The sequence below is a fragment of the Aedes aegypti genome, chromosome 2 (genome assembly GCF_002204515.2).
Source record: "Aedes aegypti strain LVP_AGWG chromosome 2, AaegL5.0 Primary Assembly, whole genome shotgun sequence".
NCBI lineage: Eukaryota > Metazoa > Arthropoda > Insecta > Diptera > Culicidae > Aedes > Aedes aegypti.
Genome location: NC_035108.1, coordinates 302,230,008 through 302,257,466, shown reverse-complemented (window position 1 = coordinate 302,257,466; position 27,459 = coordinate 302,230,008). Strand labels below are relative to the sequence as shown.

At 35.3% G+C, this 27,459-nt stretch overlaps 1 protein-coding gene across 1 annotated transcript in view; it reads left to right on the top strand.

The window, feature by feature from the left end:
- The first annotated feature begins 1,684 nt into the window (after positions 1–1,684).
- The window catches only part of LOC5574483 (myotubularin-related protein 14), a 36,896-nt gene continuing 11,121 nt past the window's right edge, over positions 1,685–27,459 (top strand). Inside the window, exons 1-2 of the mRNA XM_021845553.1 lie at positions 1,685–2,005; positions 22,524–23,007. Coding sequence (XP_021701245.1) covers positions 1,922–2,005; positions 22,524–23,007 — 568 coding nt within the window. The 5' untranslated portion in view covers positions 1,685–1,921. The remainder of the gene's footprint in view (positions 2,006–22,523; positions 23,008–27,459) is intronic.

Genomic DNA, 27,459 nt, shown 5'->3' with positions numbered 1-27,459 from the left:
AGAGCCGAAGGGGAAAAATCCATTTTTCCCGTATACGGTGTTCCCACGACGAAATCGGGTTCCACGAGTCCAGAACCAGAATTGGCCGAAACAAGAGAGAAATTACGGTCATTACAACACAAGAAGAGGAAACGTGTGAACGTCAAACTTCAAATATGTTGTAGTGGTTTCTTTGTTTGTTCAATTCCAATTTTAACTTGTAGTATTGTTCCTTTCATTTTACTTGTTTGTTTGAATGTGTTAACTGTAACTAGTAACGTTAATTATGTGAAAACTTTCAATGTAATTCGTCTAGGCTAGCCCATCTGGCTAATCTTTTTGTCGTTAAAACTGGTGAACTCGCCAAGGGTGAAAAGCTACTCTAATAAAGATATAGATAAAGAAGAAGAAGAATATCTTTATTTTTCCGGCAACGCAGTCTTTGTTAAAGTAAAACGAGGTGCTTATTTGCGGGGGGGCAAATAAGCACCTCGTTTTACTTTAATAAAGACTGCGTTGCCGGAAAAATGAAGATTAAAACATACAGTCGATACTCCACAAATTAGAAGAAGAAGAATTATATACTGTTTCGCGTTATAAAATGGGTTAACCAACGTACGAAGTTCGATTTTTGATCAACTTCGCCGCGTCGTAACTCGATTCTCAATAGTGCGCATAATGCACACGGTGAAGGGCATAGATGCACACTATAGCGAAGTGTCTTGCGACGCGGCGAAGTTGGACAAAAATTGAACGTCGCACGTTGGTTCATCCATTTTTAGTTGCGAAGCAGTATATATTTTCGCACCGTCACCAAACTGGATCGCGCCAGTGAGACTCGCGACGCACCTCAACTCGTCGCATTTTGAAATCAGTTTTTTAGTGTGGCGCTGCATTCTTACGATTTTTATGAACACAGGGCTCTATTCACATATTAGCTGCGACGCACGGGGCCCGAGAAAACAATAATTATAAATAAATGTTGGTCTTGATTTCTACCGGATACATAATACTAGAACAGTTTGGCCGACTTTTAAAAGCGTTTTTGTTTTTGTATGGTTTTTAGTGTATTTGCTCCTTTTTTAAAATGGACCATATTGAATTTTTTAGTCGAAAATTTCAAATCAAGATTGCTCGAGATTCCTTATTTGTTTTTTTTTAATTGGTCCAGAGGTGCAGAATGGTCTCAGAAATCGAGTCTTGTACTCAGATTTGATGGTAAGAAATCGTGGGGGGATATACGCAACAAGGTGCGCCTACCGTTCATGTTTTGTGATTGTATTCGTTTGGCTCACAACGCTGCTAGGCATCCCGCTGTTTGAGTGTTGAAATGCATCAGCATTTGCTGCCTGGCATGGCCCGCGTTTCGACCTGTGCTGTTTGGGACGGCCCGCGTGAGAAATGATGCTGTTTTGCCGACCCGCCCGAGATATGATTGTTAGGCGAGCTTTGTTTGTAGTTGACAGCCGTACACCCACCCTGTAAGAAATTAACTATCGAAGAAACAAAAAGTTCAACGAATCTGTCAAATTGTTCACAGACGCAAACATTTCGGTGAGTTTTCGGCAAGATTTCAAAACAGTCTAATACCGAATCCTTAGGCATGTCAGAAAGTCTCCCGTTGCGAACGTCAACATGTGTGTAGAGTTGCATCGACAGCAGTCTTTTTTTTTTTCTTTTTGATGAAGGAAATTTTGTAGAAAATCTGCGTTTGTTTTCCTCGCGTTCGCGTATCATCATTCGTTGTGTTCGTTGTGGTGGCAGTTTTGTGCGTCGTCGAAGAAAAGTTTCAATTTTGCAGCACCTTTGCAAATCGTAATTAGGTTTCGGGGATCGAGACCAACCCGCGAGAGTCAAAATTTTCCCCGAAAGGCATTTCGTTTCGCGGTCGCGACGTCCGAAAAGTGTCCGTAAATGTGGCGCAGCAGCAGCAGCAGTGAAAATGACCGAAATCCTACAGCAAGACATCCAGCAGCTGCTGGAATACTTCTCCAAGAATCTGTACCGTGCGAAGGAGTGCGAAGTTGTACGTATATTTATATTAGTACCGACCTTTGAATTTTGCCAAATTTGGACGTTTTGCTTGGGAGATGCAGTGTATTTTTACCCTGAGGAATGTAAACATTGAATGGATGAAGGTCGAGAAGAAAGAATCCGGATGATCGGATTTGAAGGGAGACTACTACTGGGATTTGTTGGCGATTCCAGCTCGAACAGTTCCCACTCTTGCAGTCATGTGCTGTAACGTGCTTTTGTGGTGGAAAAGTGCACAAAAAATGCAACCCTAACCTATTCGCCCACTTTCGGAGGGTGCACGGAGAATAGTGTCTTTAATCTATAGCTGGAAGATTCGAGATTCCTTCCCAGAGATTCCATCCATAAAGACGAACCACTTGAGGAGTAGCTTGTGAGTAGCTCTAGAATGTAGCTTAATGCGCAACCAAAAAGTTACGCGTAGAGGTATTGTTGAATAAGCTCAACACCAAGTTTCGAAGAAGAACCGAATGCACGCTGGGCCAGATCGGAAAATTAGGAGGAAAAATATGAAGATGATTTTTCAGAACAAAAATGTTTTCGGCCAAATTATTTCATATTATGATTAGGGATCGTTCAAATATTACATAACGTAACAGGGAAAGGGAGGGTGTATTCTATAGTGTCCATACAAAATATTTCACGTAGGGGAGGGAGGGTTCTTGTGGCAAAATTAACGTTGCGTAATAATTGAATGATCCTTTAGGACTACTACATAAGGCACTCGCAGCCTTCCTTAGCCGAGTGGTTAGAGTCCGCGGCTACAAAGCACAGCCATGCTGAATGTGTCTTGGTTCGATTCCTGGTCGATCCAGTATCTTTTCGTAATGGAAATTTCCTTGAATTCCCTGGGCATAGAGTATCATCGTACCTGCCACACCAGATACGAATGCGAAAATGGCAACTTTGGCAAAGAAAGCTCTCAGTTAATAACTGTGGAAGTGCTCAAAAGAACAGCTGAGAGGTAGGCTCTGTCTCAGTGAGAACGTAATGCCAAGAAGAAGAAGCCTTCGCTTTTCAGCAACAAGATCTAATGTAATTTTATGTTTGTTGTTTCCATATAAAAACAATCCATTTACGCTCGGTTGCGAAAAGACATTTTCCATAATGTAGGGTAGTCCAACAAAATAAGGACTGCTCATTTTATAAAGTGGATACTTTGTTTGTGCTATATCTTTTTTATTTTTTGATGAAATCGTAATCGGTTTTCTGTGCATCGTTCAACAATTATTCTACAATGTTATGAATTTAAAGTATAATATTTTACAAAATGCTTTTGGTTTTCCAAAAACTCATAAGAAAAACTATTAGTCAAAGTAAAACATTATTTTTCGCATAACAAAAATCCTCATTTTTATAAACAAACTGTATGCTTTTTTCCATTTCTATTCTACTAAAGGTATAGCTTTAAAAACAACCAATAATATGCCAGCATTCTCTGATATTAGTTAACTTTAGTGATTTATCCATTTATGACCAAATTTGATGATACACCATCCTTTCACTCCCAACAAAAGGAAATTTTTACTTGTTTAGATTACTAGACAAACTGTATTTGTATAAACAAGAGCTAAATCAAACAAACTGTATTTGTATAAACGAGAGCTAAATCTTGAGTTTTGACCGCAGTCTTAAGAATAAATTTTACTCTTTATGGTCGTTTTACTGAAAAGTCTCATACTTTTAAAATTATGTACGCATATTTTTCGATCTACATCAAATTGTAAACAATTTTCTCCAAATATTCTAATCGGTAATCTCAGAATAACATATTATGAAAATAATATGTGGAAAACAAAATCGATTTTATTATAGCAGTTTTGCTAATTTTGATGATTGTCATTGTGCTTTGAGAGGTCTTGGGACTGAATAAGGAACTCTATTTTTCATATGAATGGTATATTAGCAATTCCGTCAAGACGTACTTAAAATCAAAAAATCTACTAAATCGGTTCCCTTTAAATTTAAAATATTATTCACTAAAAAAATCAATGAAAAATGATTTTATGATATCTGAAAAATTGTTGTTCTTAAAATAAATATTCTTCAGCAGGCTTCTGATTGATGATGCTTTCGAAGAACAAGCCTTTTTTGAAAATAAAAAAAATATAGATTGTCAAGGCGTCGGTCTAGTAAGTGAAAAAGTGGCGTGATCAGTTAGAGTAAATGAAAAGTGCCACGATCGGTTAGTTCTGTCTGATCTTTCGACTTTGACGCTTGCTCCTACGGGGGCCAGCGACGAGGGCAGGATCAAACATGTCGCGCGTCGGTCTAGTAAGCAGGGATGCCAGGTTGGAAGACATGTCTTCCGTTGGAAGACATTTGAGTAGTGTGGAAGACATTTGGAAGACAGAAGATTTTTGGAAGACTTTTCAGAATTTGTGAAGACATCTGGAAGACAATTTTAAACTAATAGCATTTTTAACATTTCTAGATTTGAAAAAAAAACATATGAGTTGGAAATTACAAGAATCTCCTCCAAAAAGATTATTGAATTCCGTTGAAAATTCTCCAAGGATTCCTTCAGATATTGATCTGAGAATTCTGACAAAGATTCTTCCAGAGTTTGTTCTAGGAACTCTTGTAGAGATTAATCAAGACATTCTAGTAATGTATTTTAGGGGCCCAGATAGCCGTAGCGGTAAACGCGCAGCTATTCAGCAAGACCAAGCTGAGGGTCGTGGGTTCGAATCCCACCGGTCGAGGATCTTTTCGGTCTGGAAATGTTCTCGACTTCCCAGGGCATAGAGTATCTTCGTACCTGCCACACGATATACGCATGCATAAATGGTCATTGGCACAGTAAGCTCTCAGTTAATAACTGTGGAAATGCTCACAAGAACACTAAGCTGAGAAGCAGGCTCTGTCCCAGTGGGGACGTAATGCCAGAAAGAAGAAGAAGTAATGTATTTAAGTATTATAGAAGCATCAAAGTTATTCAAGGATTCTTACAAGGACTTTTTGAAATATGTTTCAGTGTTTCTCGTGTTGTTTTTTATGAATTCATAAAAAATGTAAACAGATTCTTATATGATTTTTTCTTGAGATTGCTACAATTGTTGCTTCTGAAATTATCCCAAGGCAACTTTGGGATATCTGTCAAGATTTTTTTTTCACTGGTTTCTCCTGAAACTCTTCCAGAATTCCTTCAACAATGGGTAACCTTAGGGCTGTTGGTGGTTGCTACACACTGAAGTGAGAGAAAAGAATATTACCTTGAATGTGTATACCTTGTTTTTGTTTTGATTTGTAACACTTTTGCCAATGTGAGAATAAACACGTTTCTTTAAAGTTAAAAGTGATTTTCGTAATTCCTACGCCGTAACAGTTCCCTGCGGTGATTCATTCTGTTGCTGGTTGTATCCTGTACCGACAAGGGCAACTTCACCGGTGGTCCAAAGAGTTTCATCCGGAATTCCTGCGGATTCCTTACTTTCAAAAATTCATCTAGTCAATTCTTCGTAGTTCCTCCAGGAATTCCTCTGGAGTTTCTCTGAATATTCCTTCAGTCTTCCACCCGGACTTACTCCAGAGTTCCTCCGGAAATCCTCCACGGTTTCTTAGGGAATTCCTCCATAATTGATCTGGGAATTTCTTCGAAGTTTTTCCAGCAATTCTTCCAAAGTTCATCGGGAGCTCCACAGGAAATTTATTGGCAGTTCTACCGAAAAAAGAGAAGTTTTTTCAACACTGTTGTACAAAATACAACAGCGCAACGATTAAAGTGTAAAAAATAAATAAAAGAATTTTCAGAGGTATTTCATATATTATGTGTGGACAAATCCCTGAATGCTTTTCATCAGGAACCTTCAGAGAGATCTCTAACGAATACAACCCATGGTGGTATCCATGGCAGGAAATTCAAGGAAGAATCCCTGAAGTTAATAGTGGAGATAGTTTTTGATGAATGCTAAAAGGAATACTGAGGTAACTTGTTTGAAAACTTTTTACGAAATTTTTAAGATCGCGAGAAGAATTCATAGAGTCGTACATGGACTACTTATTGCAAAACCGATTGAGAAATTTGCTAAAGAGCCTGAATAAAACCATGAAAAATTATTATATTTTCGCTATTAATTCTGGAGATTGCGCGGTGGGCGTGTTTAGAAAATCTGTATAAAAATTTCTGGAGGAATTCCTGGAGACGTTCTTTGTGAAATTCCGGAATAAATTGTTGCAGAAATCCACGATTAAACATTTGAAGGAACTCTTGGACGCAGAACAAAAAGTTTCTCGATGATTGGCTTGCAATATCATAGAAAATTTAGTATTCTGCTTGAAATTTTATTAATTGAATTGTTCATTAAGTTTATTCTTTTTGCAATGTTTAGAAGAATACATTCACATTATCTTGGAAGAATCCTTCTATATTCTTTTATATACATTTCATGAAACATTATTGAAGAATTTCGTGAATAAATAAATGTAGGGGTTCATGTAGCAATCTGTAAAGGTATTCTCAGACGAGTTTCTGGATGAACTCCTGATGAATTCTCAAGAAATATTATTCATTACCAAGGGGACTTCCGATTAAATTGAAATCTGGTTGAAAATAAAACCATGCACAGGTCAGCTATTGCCTGACAAGCACGGTTTTTAAATGATATGCAAGAAGAATTTGCTGTGAAGGATTTCTTTAAAGAAATTCCTCAACGATAATGTCAAACATGATAAAGGAGAGCCTAATTTTCTGACTAACCAGGCTTAATTAAAAATGTATCAAAGGTCACAACTGAAAAAGCAGTGTTATGTTGTTTATTTTTTAAAAGTTGGAAATTTTGAAGCAGAAAACAGATTTTTTTCAGATTTGACATTTTTTACATTTTTACTTGGGCCTCAACCCGAAAATTCATAATCTTTATTAAGTTACCATGATAATTGAAATGTTTTAAGTGGAAGACACTGGAAGACATTTTTCTATGCAACTGGAAGACATTGGAAAAAATCACCTGGCATCCCTGCTAGTAAGTGAAAAAGTGGCGTGATCGGTTAGTTCTTTTTGATCCTTTGACCTTGACGCTTGCTGCTGGGCAGTGCGTCAAGAAAGCCAAGTTTTTTTTCCTTTTCGGGTCGCGCGCCTTTTTTTCCAAGTGCTTTTATATAGCCGAGCAAACGAGTGAGGCTGAGAGTGGATTGTGGCTGCACAGTGAAGGATAAAGGATCAATTGGTGAGCTCGTTTCATGCTACTATTTCTAATCTATAAAATATGTATGACTGCACATTTAATCGTTACAATTGTGGGATGTAAATATGAATTTTCAACAAACTATGAATTGTTCGTCACTGTGAGTGTCGACACAAACTCTGTTTCATGAATTATTTATGTTTCACATTTTTTTATTTTCAGAACACCCCTTTTTACCTTTATTTTTGTAATTAAAAAATACACTTTGAATGGTTCGACACTACAAGTGTAGACTTGCGAAAAGTTCACTTTGTTCAACAAACTTTGGATGGTTCGCCACTGTAAGTGTCGGCATAAGAATAAGAGTGTTCTATGATGTTCCAACCAATCAAGTTTTTTGTTTCTTTTCAAATAAGTAAAATATAATAACACATGCTTTCGTCCTGACAGCTGTAAGAATGTTACATTTAGGTATTTGTTCAACAAACTTTGAATGGTTCGTCACCTCAAGTGTCGGCATAATTTTCCACTACATAGAAATTGTTCATATCAAATGAAAATATTATATTTACAAATAAGCATATATATATCTCACAAATCATTATTTATCATGGTCTAATCGCTTATCAAAGTGAATCCTGTGACCCAACGATCCTTCCCATTAACAAACATCCCTCCCAGTAACCTTTGTGGAGATGCAGAGGCAAACACGGTCTCCAAATAGCAAAGGTTACACACTAACATTCATTCCCCCAATCCCACCTGACTGCAAGGACGTGGCCGGCGCCGTTATTGACCCTGTATAAATAGAGGCACTGAATTATTCACATTGAAGACGATTATGGCCAATCCCAGCCAAACTTCTAGTTGATTCTTTGTGCATTTTCACTGACTTCGGTCAATCACGGAATAGCAACCATTGATATGTGTAGTCAGTCTAAGCTAAGCTAAGCTAAGCTATAAAAAAATATAGATTGTCAAATTTTCCGGTTGCAATTTCATTGATAAATTAAAAAAGATACAGAATGCACAAAGTGTCCACTTTATAAAATGAACAGTCCTTATACGTTTATATTAGAGAAAAAAATTTGGTTAGAAGTTTTCTGTGGAACAAGCTTTTGTTTTTATTTATTTTTTTAAACCCCACTGCCGAAGTGAATCAAAAGTGCCAAGAATAGGATCCGGCTCCCTATTGTAAATTATAAAATAGTTTTTGGTTTATCGACGTGCACTTAGAATTTCTAGAAACAGCCAAGTGGAATGCTTGAATAGTTTTGTTTATTCACGATTGCTAATAACATTTTTTTGGAAAATATTTCAATCAACAAAAATTGTTAAAAATGCTGGAAATACTATTCTGCTCATAGATGAATATTGAAATTTTATGAAGAGTTTATCGTCCAACTAAAACAGAAAAACTATTGAAAATTTATCGATGAGCACTCGAGATCTCTGCTAAATATTCAAACTTGTTTCAAATTCTCCGGGTATTTTTGTGGTTCATAGATAAAAACTTATCAAATCCTAGTTGCTGACTCGTCTAGATTTTTAGATTGTTGATGCGTGCATTTAGGTAAAACATAAGTGTTATTATTATTTATGTGGCTTTTGGCCCTTGCCTCGAAAAAATAAAGTGATTCTATTCATTCGTTTTTGAGATACAGTCGAAGCTCGTTATAACGACCACTTTTATAGCGACAAAAGCTCTCTATAGCGACATTTTTCGGTCCCTTGGAAAAGATTTTATTGTTACCACTATTCTCTATAACGACATTTCTCTATTACGACGGTCCCTTGCGATGTCGTTATAACAAGCTTCGAATGTATGATCATTTTTCTGCACAAATGTCATATTTTTCAAGCGTCTGGATCTGTGGATCTGGAAGGTGGCGAATATTGGAGTATTTATTGTATAATTTCGATGTGAAAACGAGCATAGGCCAGGCGAAGTGGCGGTGGCGTAGGTAGGGTTTTCGGGGCCCGGTGCGGAGTCAAATTCGGGGTCCTTCAAAATAAGGTTGTGCGCCGCTTAGCTAACATACAAAGTGATTAGTCAAGTAATTGAAATAATATTATCCTTTCAATCAACATTAAGATATGTGATTGAAGATAATGAAACGTGTGTTCATCTATTGTTGAAATCGATGCTAACTTTTTAATTAGGAATAAAAATGTCAAATAATGATGAGTAAAACGCCGATACGAGCATTTCTCGGCTGGTTACGACCAAGTGTCTTAAAATGTCTATAAATCTTAAACTTTGGAACTAGGTCTCTAAACGAAACACGTGTCCAGAAAGAGAATAATCAGAAATCACGTGTTAAAAAGTATTACTTAGAGAATCCAACTAGTCATCTCTCAAATGCTCTTTCTAAAAATGTCTGTATACCTTGTGAAGCTACGCAGAATTTTACTATATTTCATTAGAATGTAATTCAGGTACTTGCTTAAAGTTTCCTCCAGTTGGAGTGATTTCTTTACAAATTTCCGAAGATTTTCGTTCAGGATATCTAGGAGAATTCAACAAAATTCCAAGGATACCCTCAGAAATTACTCTAGGAATTTCCTCGAAGATTCGTCAAGGATAAGGAAGTGATCTTTGTCGGAATTCATCCAACGAACATAGATTTCAGAAAATACCCCAGAGATTCTCTCAGACATTATTTAAAATTTCCTCTTATTTTCGTTCAGAATTTCTTCAATAATCTGAATAAAGAAATTTATTCAAAGATACTTTGAGAGATTTATCCCACACGGAGCGGCAAATCAACCCAACTTTGAATTCTTTTGACGCAATTCGGCTCTTCCGTGGGATAACCCAAATTTGGGTTAACTGATTATACCTATCATTAGGTTGTTTTCATTTGACAGCAGCAATAAAAAAAACAACTCAGTGCAAAAAAAAATCTACCCAGCGTTAGCTTGCAAGAAGCAAAAATATTAAATATATTTTTTTTTTAAATTTTTGTCAATGCAATTTTTAGTTGTTGATTTTTTCGGCTGTTTATTAGTTTGGATATGTAGTTCAAAGATCTATAACGAAACAACGTACACTTTTTAGCAATGAGGAAGTCATGTCCGTGTTGCAATATTATTCTCGACGCCGAGCAAAATCAGCAGGGCTGGTCTGTTGCCAAATCATTCCATTTTACTTCCGCTTATCTCTCTATATAGGATCACTAGTAAAAACTAAATGCAGTTTACCCAAATTTGCGTAAAAAAAACTTATTTTTTGGGTAATCTGATTTCTCCGTGCATGTTTTATTAAGAATTCAAGACTAACAATTCAAAAGGCCTCATCTCCAAAACGTAAACAATGAGAAAACCGCAATCTTGTTTTGTCTAACAATAAATCAAATTTATATTATGAACTAGTGGCCCCGGCAAACTTCGTCTTGCCATCAAGTAGGCTGTTGAAAAACGCTATTGATCGTTCCATACAAAATGACAGTTTCGTTCGCGCTCGTTTATCCAACATTCCCGGAGAATATTTCGGGATTTTTATACACACAAACACGTCGGAACCCTTAACGAAAAAAACGGAGAAAGAATCATTCAAATCCGTTGACCCGTTCATAAGCCATTTCGTGACATACAAACACCATTCCATTTTTATTTATATAGATTTAAGCATTGTAAGTTATTTTATCGTCCAGAAAGTCGCTGAACAAACTGATTTATAGCAATGAATATTCATTACTATCACATTAGAAAAAAATCCTGCTAAAAAAAACGAGTCAAAGGAAATGAGGCTTATATTTCACCAAAAGCTATTGAGCCCTTTTGATTTGTGCCCATTGACGCCGGCCGACGCTGATGAGGCCAGTGAGTTGACGCCTTTGTTTACTCCAACATGTGTTGAGGCCTTCTAGTTGTGGCTTATTTTTCCACCATCTTCAGATGTGGCCTTTTGAAAATCATCCAAAATTGATGATGAAATAAGTAAATTGAAGTGTAGAAGAGTGTTACAACAGAAGAAGATTGGTGATGTCGATTAAATATGTGATTTATCAATTCCCTCGTCATTCATGAACATAGGATATGTGCTACGCGAGTCTGTTGTCAAGAAATTGTTTGGAAATATTGGTTCAATTGAAATAATATTGCAATTGAACTTTATTTTTCATGCAATTGTAATCAAATCGTGTTTTTGTTGATAATTAGTGAAGTACAGACAGGCTGACGCAGGTATTATTAGGTAGTGTGATACAAAATACATCAGTCTACAGGAACCCGACGGAAAATTTGATAATGTTCGTCATTGCGACAAGCACTGTATAAAATAATACAGAGCGTTGTCGCTCCGTAGCATAACTTACTTCTACTTAGTAAATTGAAATGTGTTTCGTTATTTAAATTGCAATTTTAATGTTTTTTTTTTAATAGGCCTCAACTCGGTTTCAGTCGAATACAGAAATGAGACCTTTTTAGGAAAAGACCGCATTTGCGATAAATATCCTGGTTAGCGGAAAATGAGATGGGGCCTTTTAGAAAAAGGTAGTTTTTTCAACTTTCATGCATATTTTTGAATGGCTATTGTATGTTTCAGTAAGAATAGACTCTTATACACTAAAATCAGCAAAAACCCGATTTGTTTACATTTTGGACTCAATTTTGAATTGTTGGTCTTGAATTCTTCAACAGGTTTTTCTAAATATTTCCCAAATAAATCTTCAAAAAATTCATCCAGGATTTCGTTAGACATTGCTATTAGATCTTTTGAATATCCTTTAGAGATCTTATTCCTCCGGATTTTTTCTTGACTCTTGAGAAAGTCCTGGATGTATCATCAGGAATGAAACAATTATTAAAAATTTACAAAATGAAAAACTGCAGAATTTTCTAGAAGAAACCCTTGGAAAATCTTGAATGGAACTCTTATAGGCATTACAGGGATAATTGCTGTACCATTGTGTGGCCTTAATTCTAAAATAAACCTTATTTTAAATTTATGAGTAATCTTAAGTTATATTTATTGTGAATTTTCTGGAATAATGCCTAATAGACCATTTCCGTCAGACCTTACCCCCTATTTTTATATTTTTCTTCGAAAGACGATTATTTTTAATGATTATTGACGCTTTCAGATCTAATTTATATGCACTCCTGATTTTATTGTAAATTTTTGAAAATTCGAGAAATTACCACATTTTGAGTAGTGCGGCACAGTTGTTTCAACCCTGTGGGTAAACAAAGTGGAGATTTTCCCACAACTTTCAAAACCCCTGCGCTGAGTGTTTGTAGATATGACGAAACGTCAATGTCAAATCAAGCACACCTGACGACACGACAAAATGGAGAAATCTGAGAGAAATCTGAGGTCCGATGGGCAAGCTTCGTTGTAAATGAAGCCCAAACTTTACTATTGTACTTATAACAAAAACTTTTACCGGAAGACGACTGCTAATAGACCGTTTTAAGCTTAGCAAGTGATGGAATTCTCCTTGGAAGCATTTCTGCAACGCTGCGGAACGTTTTCTACAAGAGGGGCATATTGGCCGGTTTGTTTTGAAACGTCAAGAATTGGACCGTTTGCAGATTTTTCGGGGAGACCTACGAGAGCGGTAAAATGGGGAAGTATGTATAATCCATTGGTCATATGGTTCCGGAACAGCTTGACGACATAAGCAGCAGATATCAAACGGTAGGGTAAACAGGTATAGGCCCCCCTAAGGAAAAACTGCTCTATCGCAGTGGCAAATCCATTACTTATACAGTTTTTGGTGTCAAAGTGTTATTTACTTAGTTAATCATGCTTTGCATGCAACTTTCTCTTGCCAGGTAGCTTCTAAAGCGAGTACAAGACGTTATCTGCAAACGGTCCAATTCTTGACGTTTCAAAACAAACCGGCCAATATGCCCCTCTTGTAGAAAACGTTCCGCAGCGTTGCAGAAATGCTTCCAAGGAGAATTCCATCACTTGCTAAGCTTAAAACGGTCTATTAGCAGTCGTCTTCCGGTAAAAGTTTTTGTTATAAGTACAATAGTAAAGGATGGGCTTCATTTACAACGAAGCTTGCCCATCGGACCACAGATTTCTCTCAGATTTCTCCATTTTGTCGTGTCGTCTCGTGTGCTTGATTTGACATTGACATTTCGTCATATCTACAAACACTCAGCGCAGGGGTTTTGAAAGTTGTGGGAAAATCTCCACTTTGTTTACCCACAGGGTTGAAACAACTGTGCCGCACTACTCAAAATTGGTAAATTCTCGAATTTTCAAAAATTTACAATAAAATCAGGAGTGCATATAAATTAGATCTGAAAGCGTCAATAATCATTAAAAATAATCGTCTTTCGAAGAAAAATATAAAAATAGGGGGTAAGGTCTGACGGAAATGGTCTATTGATTTTTTGGAATAATCCATGCAAGAATTTATGGAGTAATTCCTGAAAGAATCGATGGGGTTATGTTCAAGTGGTTCTATAAACGACAAGAAGTATTTCTGGAAAAATTGACATGAGAGCACTTCGAGGATTTCTTGTATGACTTCTCGAAAAATGGCTACAATTTACTGCAGCACTAGGATAATGTTTTTTTTTTTGTAAATTTCCTGAAAACAGTCCTGTAGGAATATTATCCACTTATTATCCTCTGAGATAGTCATTAGAGTGGTTCAAAAAATCATTTTTGCTCCACACAATGAAGGTAGAATCATGTACAAAAATAATTAAATGATTTTATTTAATATTCATATGCAATTTATGCTGATTTTTAAAATTTTGAATCATGCCTTAATCGAGCGTGATATAATAAGACGAGATGAAAATGAGTAGTGATACAATCGAGAAAGTACTGTATTCCATGGCTAACACTATTTTGAATAATTGAAATCACCATAGCATGGACTACAGTAGACATACAAGGTTGGTGGCTTCGGCAAAGTTGTTAAAAAATTAAACAAAGAACAACTGCCTAGAACACTTCAAATCACTAACTTGAAAAGTACAAAAGTTGGCAAAATAATCCCGTATTGTGTAGTTCTACCAATATGAAACAATGTTGCCGGAAAAACTATTGTTCTGAAAAATAATCTTCATACTCAAATTATTTTTTTCCTCCTAATTTCAGGGCTGTTATAACAGGCGCGAATTTCGCGATTCTCGCGGATTTCGCGATTTTCGCGGATTTGTAGCGGATTTGGCCAGCCAAGCGCGAAAATCGCGGGTGAATAAAATTCTGTCGCGAAAATCGCGGATTTCCCAAATCATGCAAAAAAAATTGCAGTTATATACATACAGTCGTGATTTAATAATTAGAAAATTTCTATTTAAAACAAAAAAAATCATGTCTCTTTTTGAGAGCACTAAAGTTCAGTTAGTATAGTCACTGATATCGAAAATGTTGTTCAGGGAAATATAAAAAAACAGTAACATTTTATTTGTAAACCATTCTCATTTTATTTGAAGTCATATTTCTCGAGGGTCGCTAGGCAATCAAGAGATCGTTTTTCCCTAAATTCTTAATGACACTAATCTAAATTTTTTATTTGTGTTTGCGGCGATCGGTAGGTTTTTGATTTAATAGGTTAAACTGGAAATAGAAAATTTTCATTTCTTTCTCGTTAAAAATCTTAGAAAATGGCACTCATTTGGCTTGGTTTTTCAAATATCTGAAATCAGACATGAATGAATATAATATGTCAAGACATTAAACCATGTAGGAATTTGTACGGATAATATGCGGACACTCTGGCTGAGTTTTGGCGCTGCAGTCATAGTTGGTTACCCTATGAAATCTTATCATCAATAGAATTTTGCATTGCTTTAAAGTCATGTTTATTTCTTAATAGTTTTTACAGGGAAATGATTTTCAACAATTTAAGTGGTTGACCAGAGTGGTCCTTCAGCTTTGTTTGCGATGGTGAATTTTTGCTGGATTTTAAAAAAGGTTATTATTTTGACCTTATTGGCTCTGGTAGTTTAAATCATGTCATCAATAGAAAAGTTTAAAACAATATATAGCTCCGCAGTCAAATTAGGAGTTTTGTCAGTGAAGAGCATTGTGAATCTAGAAGATAAAAATTACTTGAAGTTAATAGAAAGCAAAAATGAAAATTGTATGTATAATTAATGCAATAGTGGATGTAAATATCTATATAAATAAAAATGGAATGATGTTTGTATGTCACGAAATGGCTTGAGAACGGGTGATTGGTTTTACATGATTCTTTCACTGTTGAATTTGTCTAGAGCTCCGACGTGTTTGTGCGAAGAAAAAGTTTGAAAAAGTCTTCGGGATAGTGAGGAAAACTGGAGAAAACTAATCTGACATTTCTACACGGGACTTGCATAGAGTTTTTCAACAGCCTACTTGATGGCAAGACGAAGTTTGCCGGGACCACTAGTAACTAAATAAAACCTTTTGCAGTTTAAGCTGATCACCATAAAACCGTTTTACGATCTGCTTTAAAAACCAGTACAACGATTGAATAACCACCACAACACACCAGTTAAAAAGTTAGCATCTGTTGAAATTGCCAAATTTATAAATTTGTAAATCTGGAAGATTTTTTTTTTTACTTAAACGTTTATTTAACAGGCTCAAGCGGGTGGAAGAAATTGTTGAACGCCGATGAGTGAAGAAAAATTTAAACACACTTAGAAAAAATCATTGAAATTTATGTCATATATGCCCGACATATTGAAGCAAGTAAAATTAGGTAAACTTAAGTCACAAATGACGTAACTTTCCGTCATAATGGACTAAAGATTATTCGAATCACAAAAAATTTTTAGTCACGTTGGATGTAATTTTTCAAGAATGACGTATTTTTAATTTCTAATGCCATCAAACTTACGTTACGTACGTAATATTAGTTTCTTCTTAGTGTGCAGTACTATGACAAATTTAATGATAATAAAATTGAAGATATTTAGAGTTCTCTGTCAAAATTTCATGCGTTTTGCTCAAAGGAGAACAAAGTTTTAGCATGTTAAAGTTGAATATTCTATATGAAAATCGGCTTTCACTACTATTATTCTGAACACAACTGTATGTACCAGTGTTGCATTTGAACGTGTTCAGTTTGCGTTCCAGTTCAATTTTTTGAAGGAGAGATCAAGTAGGCTTGAACATTGTCCAAGCAACCAAAAGTTTGGATAAAAGGGCATGTTTTGGCTTAATCAGCTTACTTTTTAAGTAATTAACCGGACTTTATAGTTCATATAAAGTTCGTTTAAGTTTGATTTTTACCTTCATGTACCAAATAAGTTCAATTCGACCTTGTTCTAAACTTTCAAGTTGTTGATGAGTTCATGAGTTACTTTTCTGAGAATCAAGTTCATTTAATGTCCGCAGTGAATTCTTAATCAGCGATAAAGTTTCACTGCAACTAGATTTAAGGTACCGTGGGGCAAGTGGGTAATGGATTTCGCATAGTTGGGATTCTTCAAATTCTAAAGACCCTAAATTAAAACAAATAAGGTCGTGTATATTTTTTGGCTTGACTCTCACCAAATATAAGCAGTATACTGAAATTGATTTTTATGTAAAATTGAAGATAAAAGTACAGAATTTTTTTTTGAAAAACCTCTTCTTACTTTTCACTTGCCCCACAGGTGGGGCAAGTGAAAAGTTCATCGTTTTGACCAATAAATTCAAAAACTAACAGTTACATTCACAATTTCCATTACCTTTAACATTTGTTAAGGCGTCCCAATGAACAATAACATAAGTAATATGTAAACAAAGAAAATTTTATGCTTGTTTTCTTCTGTTCAGTTATGTTTGTTGAAATGATTCGACAACATTATAATTGCAACATTTACTATGTTAGTTCTTACATCATGGGCCAGCAATTGCATTTCTGATCTCTATAATTTCCACCGCTCATTATTTGTTTTTAAGAAAATCGGATATGACGTCGGATAACTCTTCAAGAGAAATCAAACGAAATCCTTCAATAAAGTATTTAGAAACTTTTTTATGTGGATACACCTATACCCTATTTTTTATGTTTTGAACTAGCTTTACATAGACATTCCACGAGATTTCCGTGCGTTCTCTTATATTGGAACTTTTCAATCAACATCTTCCTTTTAATCGGCTTTCCGAAGTAAACATATTAATATCGTATTATTTGACAACCTTTTTTTTTAGAGAAGTTCCATGATTTGGCCATGATAATAGCATTTAACGCTTTGAGTGTAGTGTTTCTTGAGTTATCAGCACGTTCTGTTGTTTTATGATAATTGCAAACCTTTTATACTTATAGCTACCTATAGAGAAAACACAAATTCAATCTCCAATGAGAAACTTTTCACTTGCCCCACGTGATTAGAAAACTGACAGTGTTTCAATTTAGTTATTTTTAGGTCTATGTCAAATTATTTCTAAAACTTTTTTATTGCAGTTTAAAACTGTCAGAGGGGACAACTTAGAAGTGGTACAGAAAATTATTTTCTGCATCTTTTTTCTACAGAAAATATTGAAATAAGATTACACGCCGCCAACTTGTTATGGAGTTATAGTTGACAGGTTAACAATATTTCGCTCTATTATGCAATAATGGCTGAAAAATCTCAGAAATCTCTTGCCTATCGTAATGTTCTCAATGGCCTCAAAGATTTACGCATGAGTTTAAAACATTAATTCACATATTCAGTAAAATATTCCAATTATTTTCACTTACCCCATTTACCCACTTGCCCCGCGGTACCTTATACCAAAAGTGAACTACGGAGTTCACTGCTTAAGTACAATCCGAACTATTGGTTGCTTGGGTGATCAGTTCAAAAATTTGAACTCAGAAGAGCTGAAAAGTGAACGCGAAAGGAAAATTGTTTCATGGCGGATTAAAAACAAATTTAAAAGCAGAAAGATTTTCTGAAGCTGTGAGGGACATATAAGGTTCCATACATTGTGCGTGATATGGACTCAACATAGTTTAAAGAAGTGTTTTTTGGTTTTGTGCTTCAAAGTACATTTTAAGGTGAACGGGCATGTATAGTCCAATGTACTTCCAATGACTAATGAATATTACTGAAAAAAATGTATTGCTGTTTGCATTTGAGATGCAAATGTTGAGTAAAAGTCCTTCAAATGCGGTAACACAAAGTAATCAAAGGACACTTAGCAACGATTACATAAATCACCGCCGCCCTAGCAAGCAGTGTTGCCACATTATTTTCGAATTTCATCTGTGTTTTAGGTTGAAAACATCTTATTTATCTTAAATCAACCTCCAAAAATCTTGGTAAAAATCTGTGTTGCGCAAAAATTTGAAATTTACCTTTTTATTTCAAAAAGAACCTTTACAAACTAATTATGGCTGTTCTTGGCATGTCAACAATTTTTGATTTGGAGTTATTCTACTAAAACTAAGAAAAAAATGCATAATTGTTCCTAAAAATTTAAAATTCTAAAGAATACAAGAAAAAAATAATCAGAGTAATGGCATTTTTTTCTCAATATCTTCCACACCCATGTCCAAAACTTGTGTCCTAAAATCCTAAAATATTTATCTATCTTGTGATCTTTGATCACAGATATTTGTAGGCAAGAACAGTTGTAGTTACAGATAAATCTGTGTATGTGGCATCACTGCTAGCAAGAAAAATCTATCTTTGACATCGCATTTCTTATGAAAAATCTTACCGCGTTTGGTGTTTCCGCATTTGATATTTGCATTTCAAACGCACACAGAAATAACAATTTTCATAAAAAAAAAACAAATTTGTGAAAAATATTAAATTATCACAACAATGTTAAGTATTTTTACCTCAAATTGATTGAATATTAAGACTTGAAGTTTTATAAAAATAAAAACAGTCCACATCTCATAAATAAAACAATATTTTTGCAACATTATTTTCTTAAACAATATGATGGTGTTTGCCTATCCATGTATTGCATGAAAAAAATACACTATTGACGATCTAATTTTATTAATGGCAATCTTTTCGCTCTCGATAACATAACCACTTAAAATATAGATGAGAGAAAATTGTAAAATTAATGTGTACGTTTTTCTTCTTAAGTTATCATTAATAACTTCATTTTGCATCTCCTATTGTATGCAAAGATCATATCGAATTGTGTTAAGTATAGTTGCAAATTAGGCCTTCTCTCTGCTTGTAGTGACGATACCATTTATTGAATTGCACGATTTTCTACAAAAAATATATTGAAATGTTGATGACAAATACATTTCGAGTGATATTGTTGAATACGATTTTTCCGATGTAAAACTCGAATTATTGGATTTTCCTACAATTTGTTTTGCTCAATGGTAGATACTTTAAGATAAGGCGAAAATATTCACTTTAAATACCATTAAAAACTAATTTTTGATCATGCACGTTTTCACATTTTTTGTATAATGAATAGTAAAGATGTCAATGAAAAAGATTTTTTTTTCGGCGCGGATTGGTGTTTCTTGGCGCGAATCGAATTTCTCCAGTCGCGATTTTCGCGGATATGATTTTAAGATTTTTGTTACAGCCCTGTAATTTTTCTATCCGGCCCAAAGTGCAATGTCTTCCCACCTCGTAAGCAAGCTGATGCTTCTTCTTTGTGTGTTCGCGCAAAGGGGGTGCTCCCCCCAGCGAACACCCAGACGACGAGACCTCCAAGAGGGGGGTGCCCTTCCGCCTTTGTTATGTTTACATTCGAATTTTACTTTCTGTTTTCATTGCGGGGCGAACTTTGATCGCGCACGATATACATATTATAAAATTAAGCGTGTCCACCTCATGCGGTTATTCTTGTTGATCCTTTGTGCTGTGTATAATGTTAACCGATCAGTGGCAGCTGCTGGGGAGGGAAGTAATACCTATTGGTTTTGATAATCACGATTTTCAACTAATTTTGTAGTTCACATAAATTTGTTGTAATAGTTTTTTGTTACTGATTTGAATCGCTGTACACGATGAGCAATGTTTATTAATCTGATAAAAAATGAAAAAGTCAAATTTGTATCTGCATAAATAACTTTTCAATATCTTTGTTTTTAATTTTCTTAAAGTCAGTCTTTTGTTAGTTCTGAAAAGTTTACTCTTACTTGACATTTTTCAATTAATCTATCCGTACGTTTCCTTAAACCGACGTAAAGTTCAACTAACCGGCTTTCTTTCAACTAGGTTAATAGTTTATCGTCTTGTAAAAATCATCATTCTGCAACTTACACCTACCATATACCCGTGGCATAATCAAGAGCTGTTTTTTTTTAGAAATTTGGGAACTATCCTACACTTTTCATTTTATACGAATGATTATAGCACAATTTTCTATAATAATTTATTTCAAATGCTTTTTTCTTATCATTACATTAAAATATTGCCTGTCCATTAGTGGAAAAACACCAATCTTAAAACTCGCTTGATTTATATTAAAATAAAGCTAAGCTCTGCCAACGCCTATGTCCGTCAGTGCGCGGCAAGGAAAGTGCTTTTATTTTTAGAATGCGAATGTGCCTCATACACACAAGAGGGATTATATTTGTTTTGTTACTTTTTGAACGTAATAATTTCTGAAAACAAACCCCCATGCAATCTAATAAGGCTTATTAAGTGTGTATTTGCCCTTACATGGATCTAAATGCAATGCCTCTAATCAGTAATGCGTCACTCATACATTGTTTAACAGTTTATGGAGCAATTATAGTTTATATTATTACATTTGTGTTTTCATTTAACTTTCCATTCAAAAGACCGATGACGCCAAATCTCGGTTTGTTTTGCTGTAAGTTGAACGTTGAGAAGTTTGCTGATACTTGCACACTGCTTTGAGTGTCTTGATACTGAGGATATTTTCGTAAATTTCTTATCATGACACCTGTACTGGGCGCAGATAAAGTTTTGTGGTGCCAGAAAACCCGATAAGACATATTTGAGATTAGCGATGCATGTAAATAGCTAATATCAGCCAAATATTCAGATGTAGTACATATTAACAATACGACGGTTCAGACCCATTTGGGGCCCCATGCAACATGTGCAAAATTTGGTCACTATTGCTTTGGTCTACAGTCTACGCAACACAATTATATGGGAAAACCTGATTTTTTTTTTAATTTTTCGTTATTTTTTGATGCTTTACTTTTTTGAACAGTTTTTGAAACTTTCTTGGCCATGCATATTGGCTACTGGATACCAGAGATGTTCCGGATTTTCTGAGGTCATGTCCAAATGTCATTTTTTCTGTCGCTTGTATTTTTGTGCGGTGTGAAGTTAGATAAATGTTTACGATTTTCCTACAAACTAGAACCAATAGGAAGTTGAATGCCACCGGACGCATTAAGATTGGTTGGAAATCTTCAGAAATATGACCATTTCCGTAAAACTGGTTCACGACAGTATTAGTAATGAATGACACTACTACACTACTATTTCAAACAAATTCTGATGGAGCTGCTGATTTTCACAATGCTTCATTTTCTCAGAAGCAAGAGAATATGTGTATTTTTCAAAAACTACCACGTCACAATACGAATAAAAAACTGTGTTCATGTGGGCACCATAGCCTAGTCCGTCTGGTAGAGGGGAAACTTGGCAAAAGCTAGACCGAGGGTTCAGCCTTGACAAGTTAAGCTGTCAGGCAGCTCCAACTGAATACCATAAAAAAAAAGAAAATGTCGGTCCCCCAAGGAACATCAGCATATCTTCAAGACTAGATCACCAATGATTAATATCGATACGAATTCTTCAACTAGAAGTAACTAAACTAGATCTTGTAAAAAAATGGTGCAAAAATATTGAGAAACAAAAAAGTTATTGCGATTTCAATATTTTTTAGCGGGAAAAAAATAAGCTGCCGGTCGAGGTGCTAAACACAAAATACGCTAAATTATGGTTTAGAATGTGTCTAACAACTTTTCTGAATTATGATTGATTTGATTTCAATGTATCATAAAAGGTTTTTTATATATAAATTGAAATTTAATAAGCTCAACGCATCTCGAAGAAGCTTTGTTCTTGCCCAGCAACATAAGCCCGTATTTGATAATGCATAAAAATACTATAGTGGAGGCAATATACGTACATGCGACATTAGGCTGCATGTAAAGTGTACGTATATTGCCTCCACATTTGTACCTTTTATTCTAAAAGGACACCGGCATATTAATGCTTTCAGTGGACAATTTGCCCTTTGAAGAAAGCACCACAATAGAAAACTGATTAGCATAGTTGGGGATAATGTGGTGATAAGTTTAATATATTGAGAATATTCCCATTGCAGAGGGACTGAAAGTACCGGAAAAGGATACTTCTCTCTACATGAAACCTTTTTGGAGTTTTTGTTTATACCTCCGTAACATAACAAGCGATAGGTTTCCCATCAACAGTTCATTGCATCCGTTATCTAAACGTCCTGTTTTGGCATGAGAGGGGTATTAATTAAAATGTACAGAACGTTAAAAATAATCCTTCAAATCTTTCTAGGGCGATGAAATCGTGCATCGATGTGGAGTATTGATGCGAATGGACTACAGCGTAGTCGATATCCCGAACCCGAACGGTGAACTCTCAGCCCATTACCCCGCAAAATTGCTAATCCCAGAGCAGGAAGTCAAGAGGGTCTACCCTTTCGGGCAGAACGTCACCGATACCTACGGCGAGTACCATCCAAAGGAAGCTTCCAATCCGAGCGCTCCGCGAAATGGGGGCAGTTCGGATTCTAGAGCTTCCCCACCGAACCGGGATCAGGTGATTGTCGATGGAAAACTGGACGCCCAGCGGTTACGGTATTTGATTTTGAGGGCACGCCTGGCACGATGTCGTGCACGCTTTCCACTGCCAGTTATTCTGTACAACGGGAAATACATCTGTCGATCGGCCACTCTGTCCGGAGGGCCGGAAATCTACGGGCGGTCCGGATTTGAATACTTTGCGTACGCAGCGGAAGCCACACCACCGGAACCGGGAGGTAAGTTTGATACCTGAGCTGGTATCAGGTCTCTTTTAATTGAATTTTATAAAAATTATATGTTTAGCGGAAAATCTGTACACTTTCTTTTTCATTTTGACGTCTTTTTCAATCAAAAAGGTCACTATTTACCTCTGTACCCTTGCAGTGAAAACTTATGCGAAATTCTAGAGGCTTCAGAGATACATTCAAACATTCAGAGACTCTTACACGCAGAGAAATGATTTTTAAAATCAATAATATTCTGTATTGAAATCAACAGAAAAAAATATCATTTCTCGGCTAATAATATATTTTTTTGAATTCAACAACAAAACCTTGTTGTGTCAAAAAAATATTTTTTTGTTTCTAGAATCAGTCGTCAACACGAACAAAAAATATTTTTTTGAATTCATAATAAATATATTTGTTAATACAATACCTTATGTTGAAACGAAAAATAACTGTGTTGCTTTAAAAATTTCTATATTTTGAACCAAAAAAAGTATTTTTAAAAACAAAAAAGTACGTTTTTGATTCAATATTTAATTTTTTATTTATGTAGGATGTATTTTCATTATTTTCTATTTTATTTGAAATGATCATAAATAAAAAGACTATTTTCTCTCCATTTAGATTTTATTTACATCTGATTTAGAAATAATCACCAGATGAGTTATTGCCTTCCTATAAACTCTGATTAATAAAATTACTTTAGCCATTTATGCATTTTGTAGACGCAGTCAGCAAGTAATTTGCAGTGCACCGTTCACGAGTGATGGATTCAGATTACTTTCTCCTACCACCGGTGATGCGGTTGAATAACAATCTGTGGAAATCTTATGATACATAGAAAAATACAATTATTATTCCTTTTGTTAAAACACTTCATCCGTTTATTTATACCTGGTGAAATTCTCCAAACATTCAATCTATGCATGCAATTCGTCCGGTCAACCAGAAATGGCGGCGGTATCAATTCTTCAATTTCCTTCCGTTCCAGGATTTTCAGAATTTCAAGATAGTATTGATTTTCTAGAGAGAAACAATCGAACAATGCGTATAAGTTTTTATATCAGATAGTTACATGGAAACAAGACAATTTCTTACCCAGAAGACGATTGATAATTTCTTCTTAGAGTCCAAAACTCAGCAAAAAAATAACAGTCACTAACTTTCTCAAGTCCATAACCAAAACTTCTTCTGTTGAATCCATTTTGAGTTGGAAATGGCGTCTGACAAGCCGTGCGTACATAATAGCGAAAACAAAGCATACACACTCTCATATAATAAATATGTATGTGTGTAAGTAATAGGGTTTTTTGAAACCAAAAAACTTTTTTTGAAAACGAAACAGATTATGCCAACAATCAAAAAAATATTTTATTGAATCTACGCAACTTATGTTCTCATCAGTTTGGTGTAAAACCAACCATTAAAATTTTTGGAACAACAAAATTTAATATTTGTATTCAACAAAAATAATTGTAATTTTTAAAAAATATTTCAATAATATTTATTTTTGAAACAAAAAGGTATGTTTTCTCTGCGTGTACGCAATTGTTCTTCAGAAATTTTTTCTCAGATTTCTCGAGAAAAAGCTTCAGTAATTCTAGCGATCACTCTGGAGATTTGTTCTGCAAAACTTTCACGTGTTCTAGAAATTTGTTACAATTCCTTAAAAGAATTCGTCCCGAAAAATTTCTCCAGAGATTTTTCAACGCATAATTAAAGACATTTCTCCTGATAAAGGCCGTGATAATCTAACACAACTGCCAAAGGACTTCTAATAATTTCTACAGGGATTTTTCTGATAATTCTACCAGACTACTCTGGAGATTTTTTTATTAAAATTCCTCTACCGATATCTCCAGTAATTACTTTAGAGTATCTTCCAATAGTTTTTCTGAGACATCTTCAAAGATTTGGCAAAAAATATCAAGGGATATTTTCAGGAATCTCTACAAGAGTACATGAATTCATCCACGGTTTGGCTCAGCAATTGCTTTAAAGTTCTTCCAATGATTTTTCCAGGAAGTCTAATTAAGAACTCTTCAGAGAATTACTCAATAAATTCGATCAGGGATACACCATTAGGTTCCTCTAGATTTTTTTCTATAAATTTTTCCAACCACCAACCTCGTACTTTTCAGATTTTTTTGAACAATTCTCGAGTAAGTTTTCAATCAAAGTCACCATGGATTCTTCAAAATTTAATTTTGTGTTTCACGCCAGCTAGTACTTCCGAACATTCCTACACAAATTTCTTCAGGGATTAACAATATCATTGGGGTAACTAAGCCTGTTGATGAAAAAAAAAATTAATTCTTTACAATGTTTCTCTAGTAATTCAATCAGTCAATCTTACAGGATATATCCAGTAATAAGATTTTTTTTTAATGATTGTCTTGAAAATGTATCTAGAAAATCCTCCATGACTTCCTCAAAAGTTACAGTATGGCCCATATCATGTTTTATAGTAGTTTTTACATAGAAAATGTTAATGAAACATAAATATTATTCATTACTTGTATTGTTTAATCTATTTAGGCTCAGTTTTTTGCTTTGGACATGATTTTTATCTGTTACTTTTACCTCACAAAAGAGGAATTGGAAGCATACCTTCAAATTTGATCATGCGGACATCAAGTTCAATATCTGTGTGATGGAAGCTTCTAAAACATCAACGATGGCGTGAGATTCTTCACAGGCCTTGTCTTCAGCATACGCCCATATGAAATGATAGAATTGGTTTATACCTGGGTAATTGGAGACTTAAACATATTTGCGAAAAAACGGCTCATTATTGAGAGCTTTGATTGAACCTTCATCTAAGTGTGATAAACGGCTCCGTTTTGCTCAAAACCTGTGAGCTAGTATTCATATAAGTGGTCTCTAACCGAAGGAACAAATTTCATCCTCAAAAATCTGTTATAGGCCTCCGTATTCAATTTTAATTCAAATTTAACAAAAAATAAAGACATATCAAATCAAGACACAAATGCCCTCAAGACTATGACCCTGGCAAAATATTTTATTGTGATCATGAAAAACACGTTCTCTAAGAACTCCTCCATCCTCTGATACCAAACAAACTAAAGGTTTCAACAATAAAGTGTGATTTTTGAAGGTTGGAAGTTTATCACCAGAGCACAGAGAAACAGACGTAACACTTAGAACAAATCGCGATCAAAATCATAGTCGCGAAAACATGTACGCCCAATGCTAAAAACACTGTAGGTGGCCGATGAACCAACAGGTGGTGGTAGTGTGTAAACGTCAAACACGAACAAATACGACGCGAGCGCTGCGGGTGGTCGATTGACCACCTACCATATATTCGAATCGATCGTTAAAAAGTTGGTCGATGGATAGCAGTGAGAGTGTGACGTCTGTTTGTCTGTGACCAGAGTATACGACAATCAGACGCTGTTTCTAGCTTTGGGCGGAAAAAAACCTTAGAACTTGTTTGCTTTATTACATTATTTAGGACAGTAAGAAAAATATGATAAAAATTGTTCTGGATAGCGAAGTTGTGTCAGAATAAACTACAATAATCAGAAATTACATTCACCATCAAAAACAATGAAAATAACGCTTGTTGATGCTAAATTCACGTTCAAACAATTTTCGCATTTTTTATGGGCCATACTGTAGAGAGTTTGTTAGAGATCTTTGCAAGAATTCATCAAAATTTGTTACAGAAATTCATTTCTGGAGATCTTCCTGAAGAATTCTTAGGAGGAATCTCTGGAGTAATTTCTGGGATTATCACAGTTTTTTTTTCAATATTTTTTTCATCAATTCTCTTAGGAATTGATAAACGAATTTCCTCCATAACCTATTGAGATTTTTCCTCGATTCCTTTATTAATTCATCCGGCGATTTCTCATGGAATTCCTCCATGGATTTCACTAGAATTTCATGTGCTTGATGCAATGTTTCAAATGGCCTAAGTTTTTCGGTATAATTTTTAAAATAGTTTTTTTAATAGTAAAGTGATTGTTTATCAATAGTTTTACTATTGATACAATTAGTTGACTATTGGATTTGTCGGATAGATGAGGAACTATTGCTTTGTGTTCATCTAATTCGGTTTGCCTCGAACTTGCTAATCTGCTAATATCAACGCACCCCCTTCTTCTTCTTCTTCTTCTTTCTGGCGTTACGTCCCCACTGGGACAGAGCCTGCTTCTCAGCTTAGTGTTCTTATGAGCACTTCCACAGTTATTAACTGAGAGCTTACTATGCCAATGACCATTTTTGCATGCGTATATCGTGTGGCAGGTACGAAGATACTCTATGCCCTGGGAAGTCGAGACAATTTCCAACCCGAAAAGACCCTCGACCGGTGGGATTCGAACCCACGACCCTCAGCTTGGTCTTGCTGAATAGCTGCGCGTTTACCGCTACGGCTATCTGGGCCATCGCACCCCCTAGCCATGGCCAATCTGCGTTGTTTACACAAACATC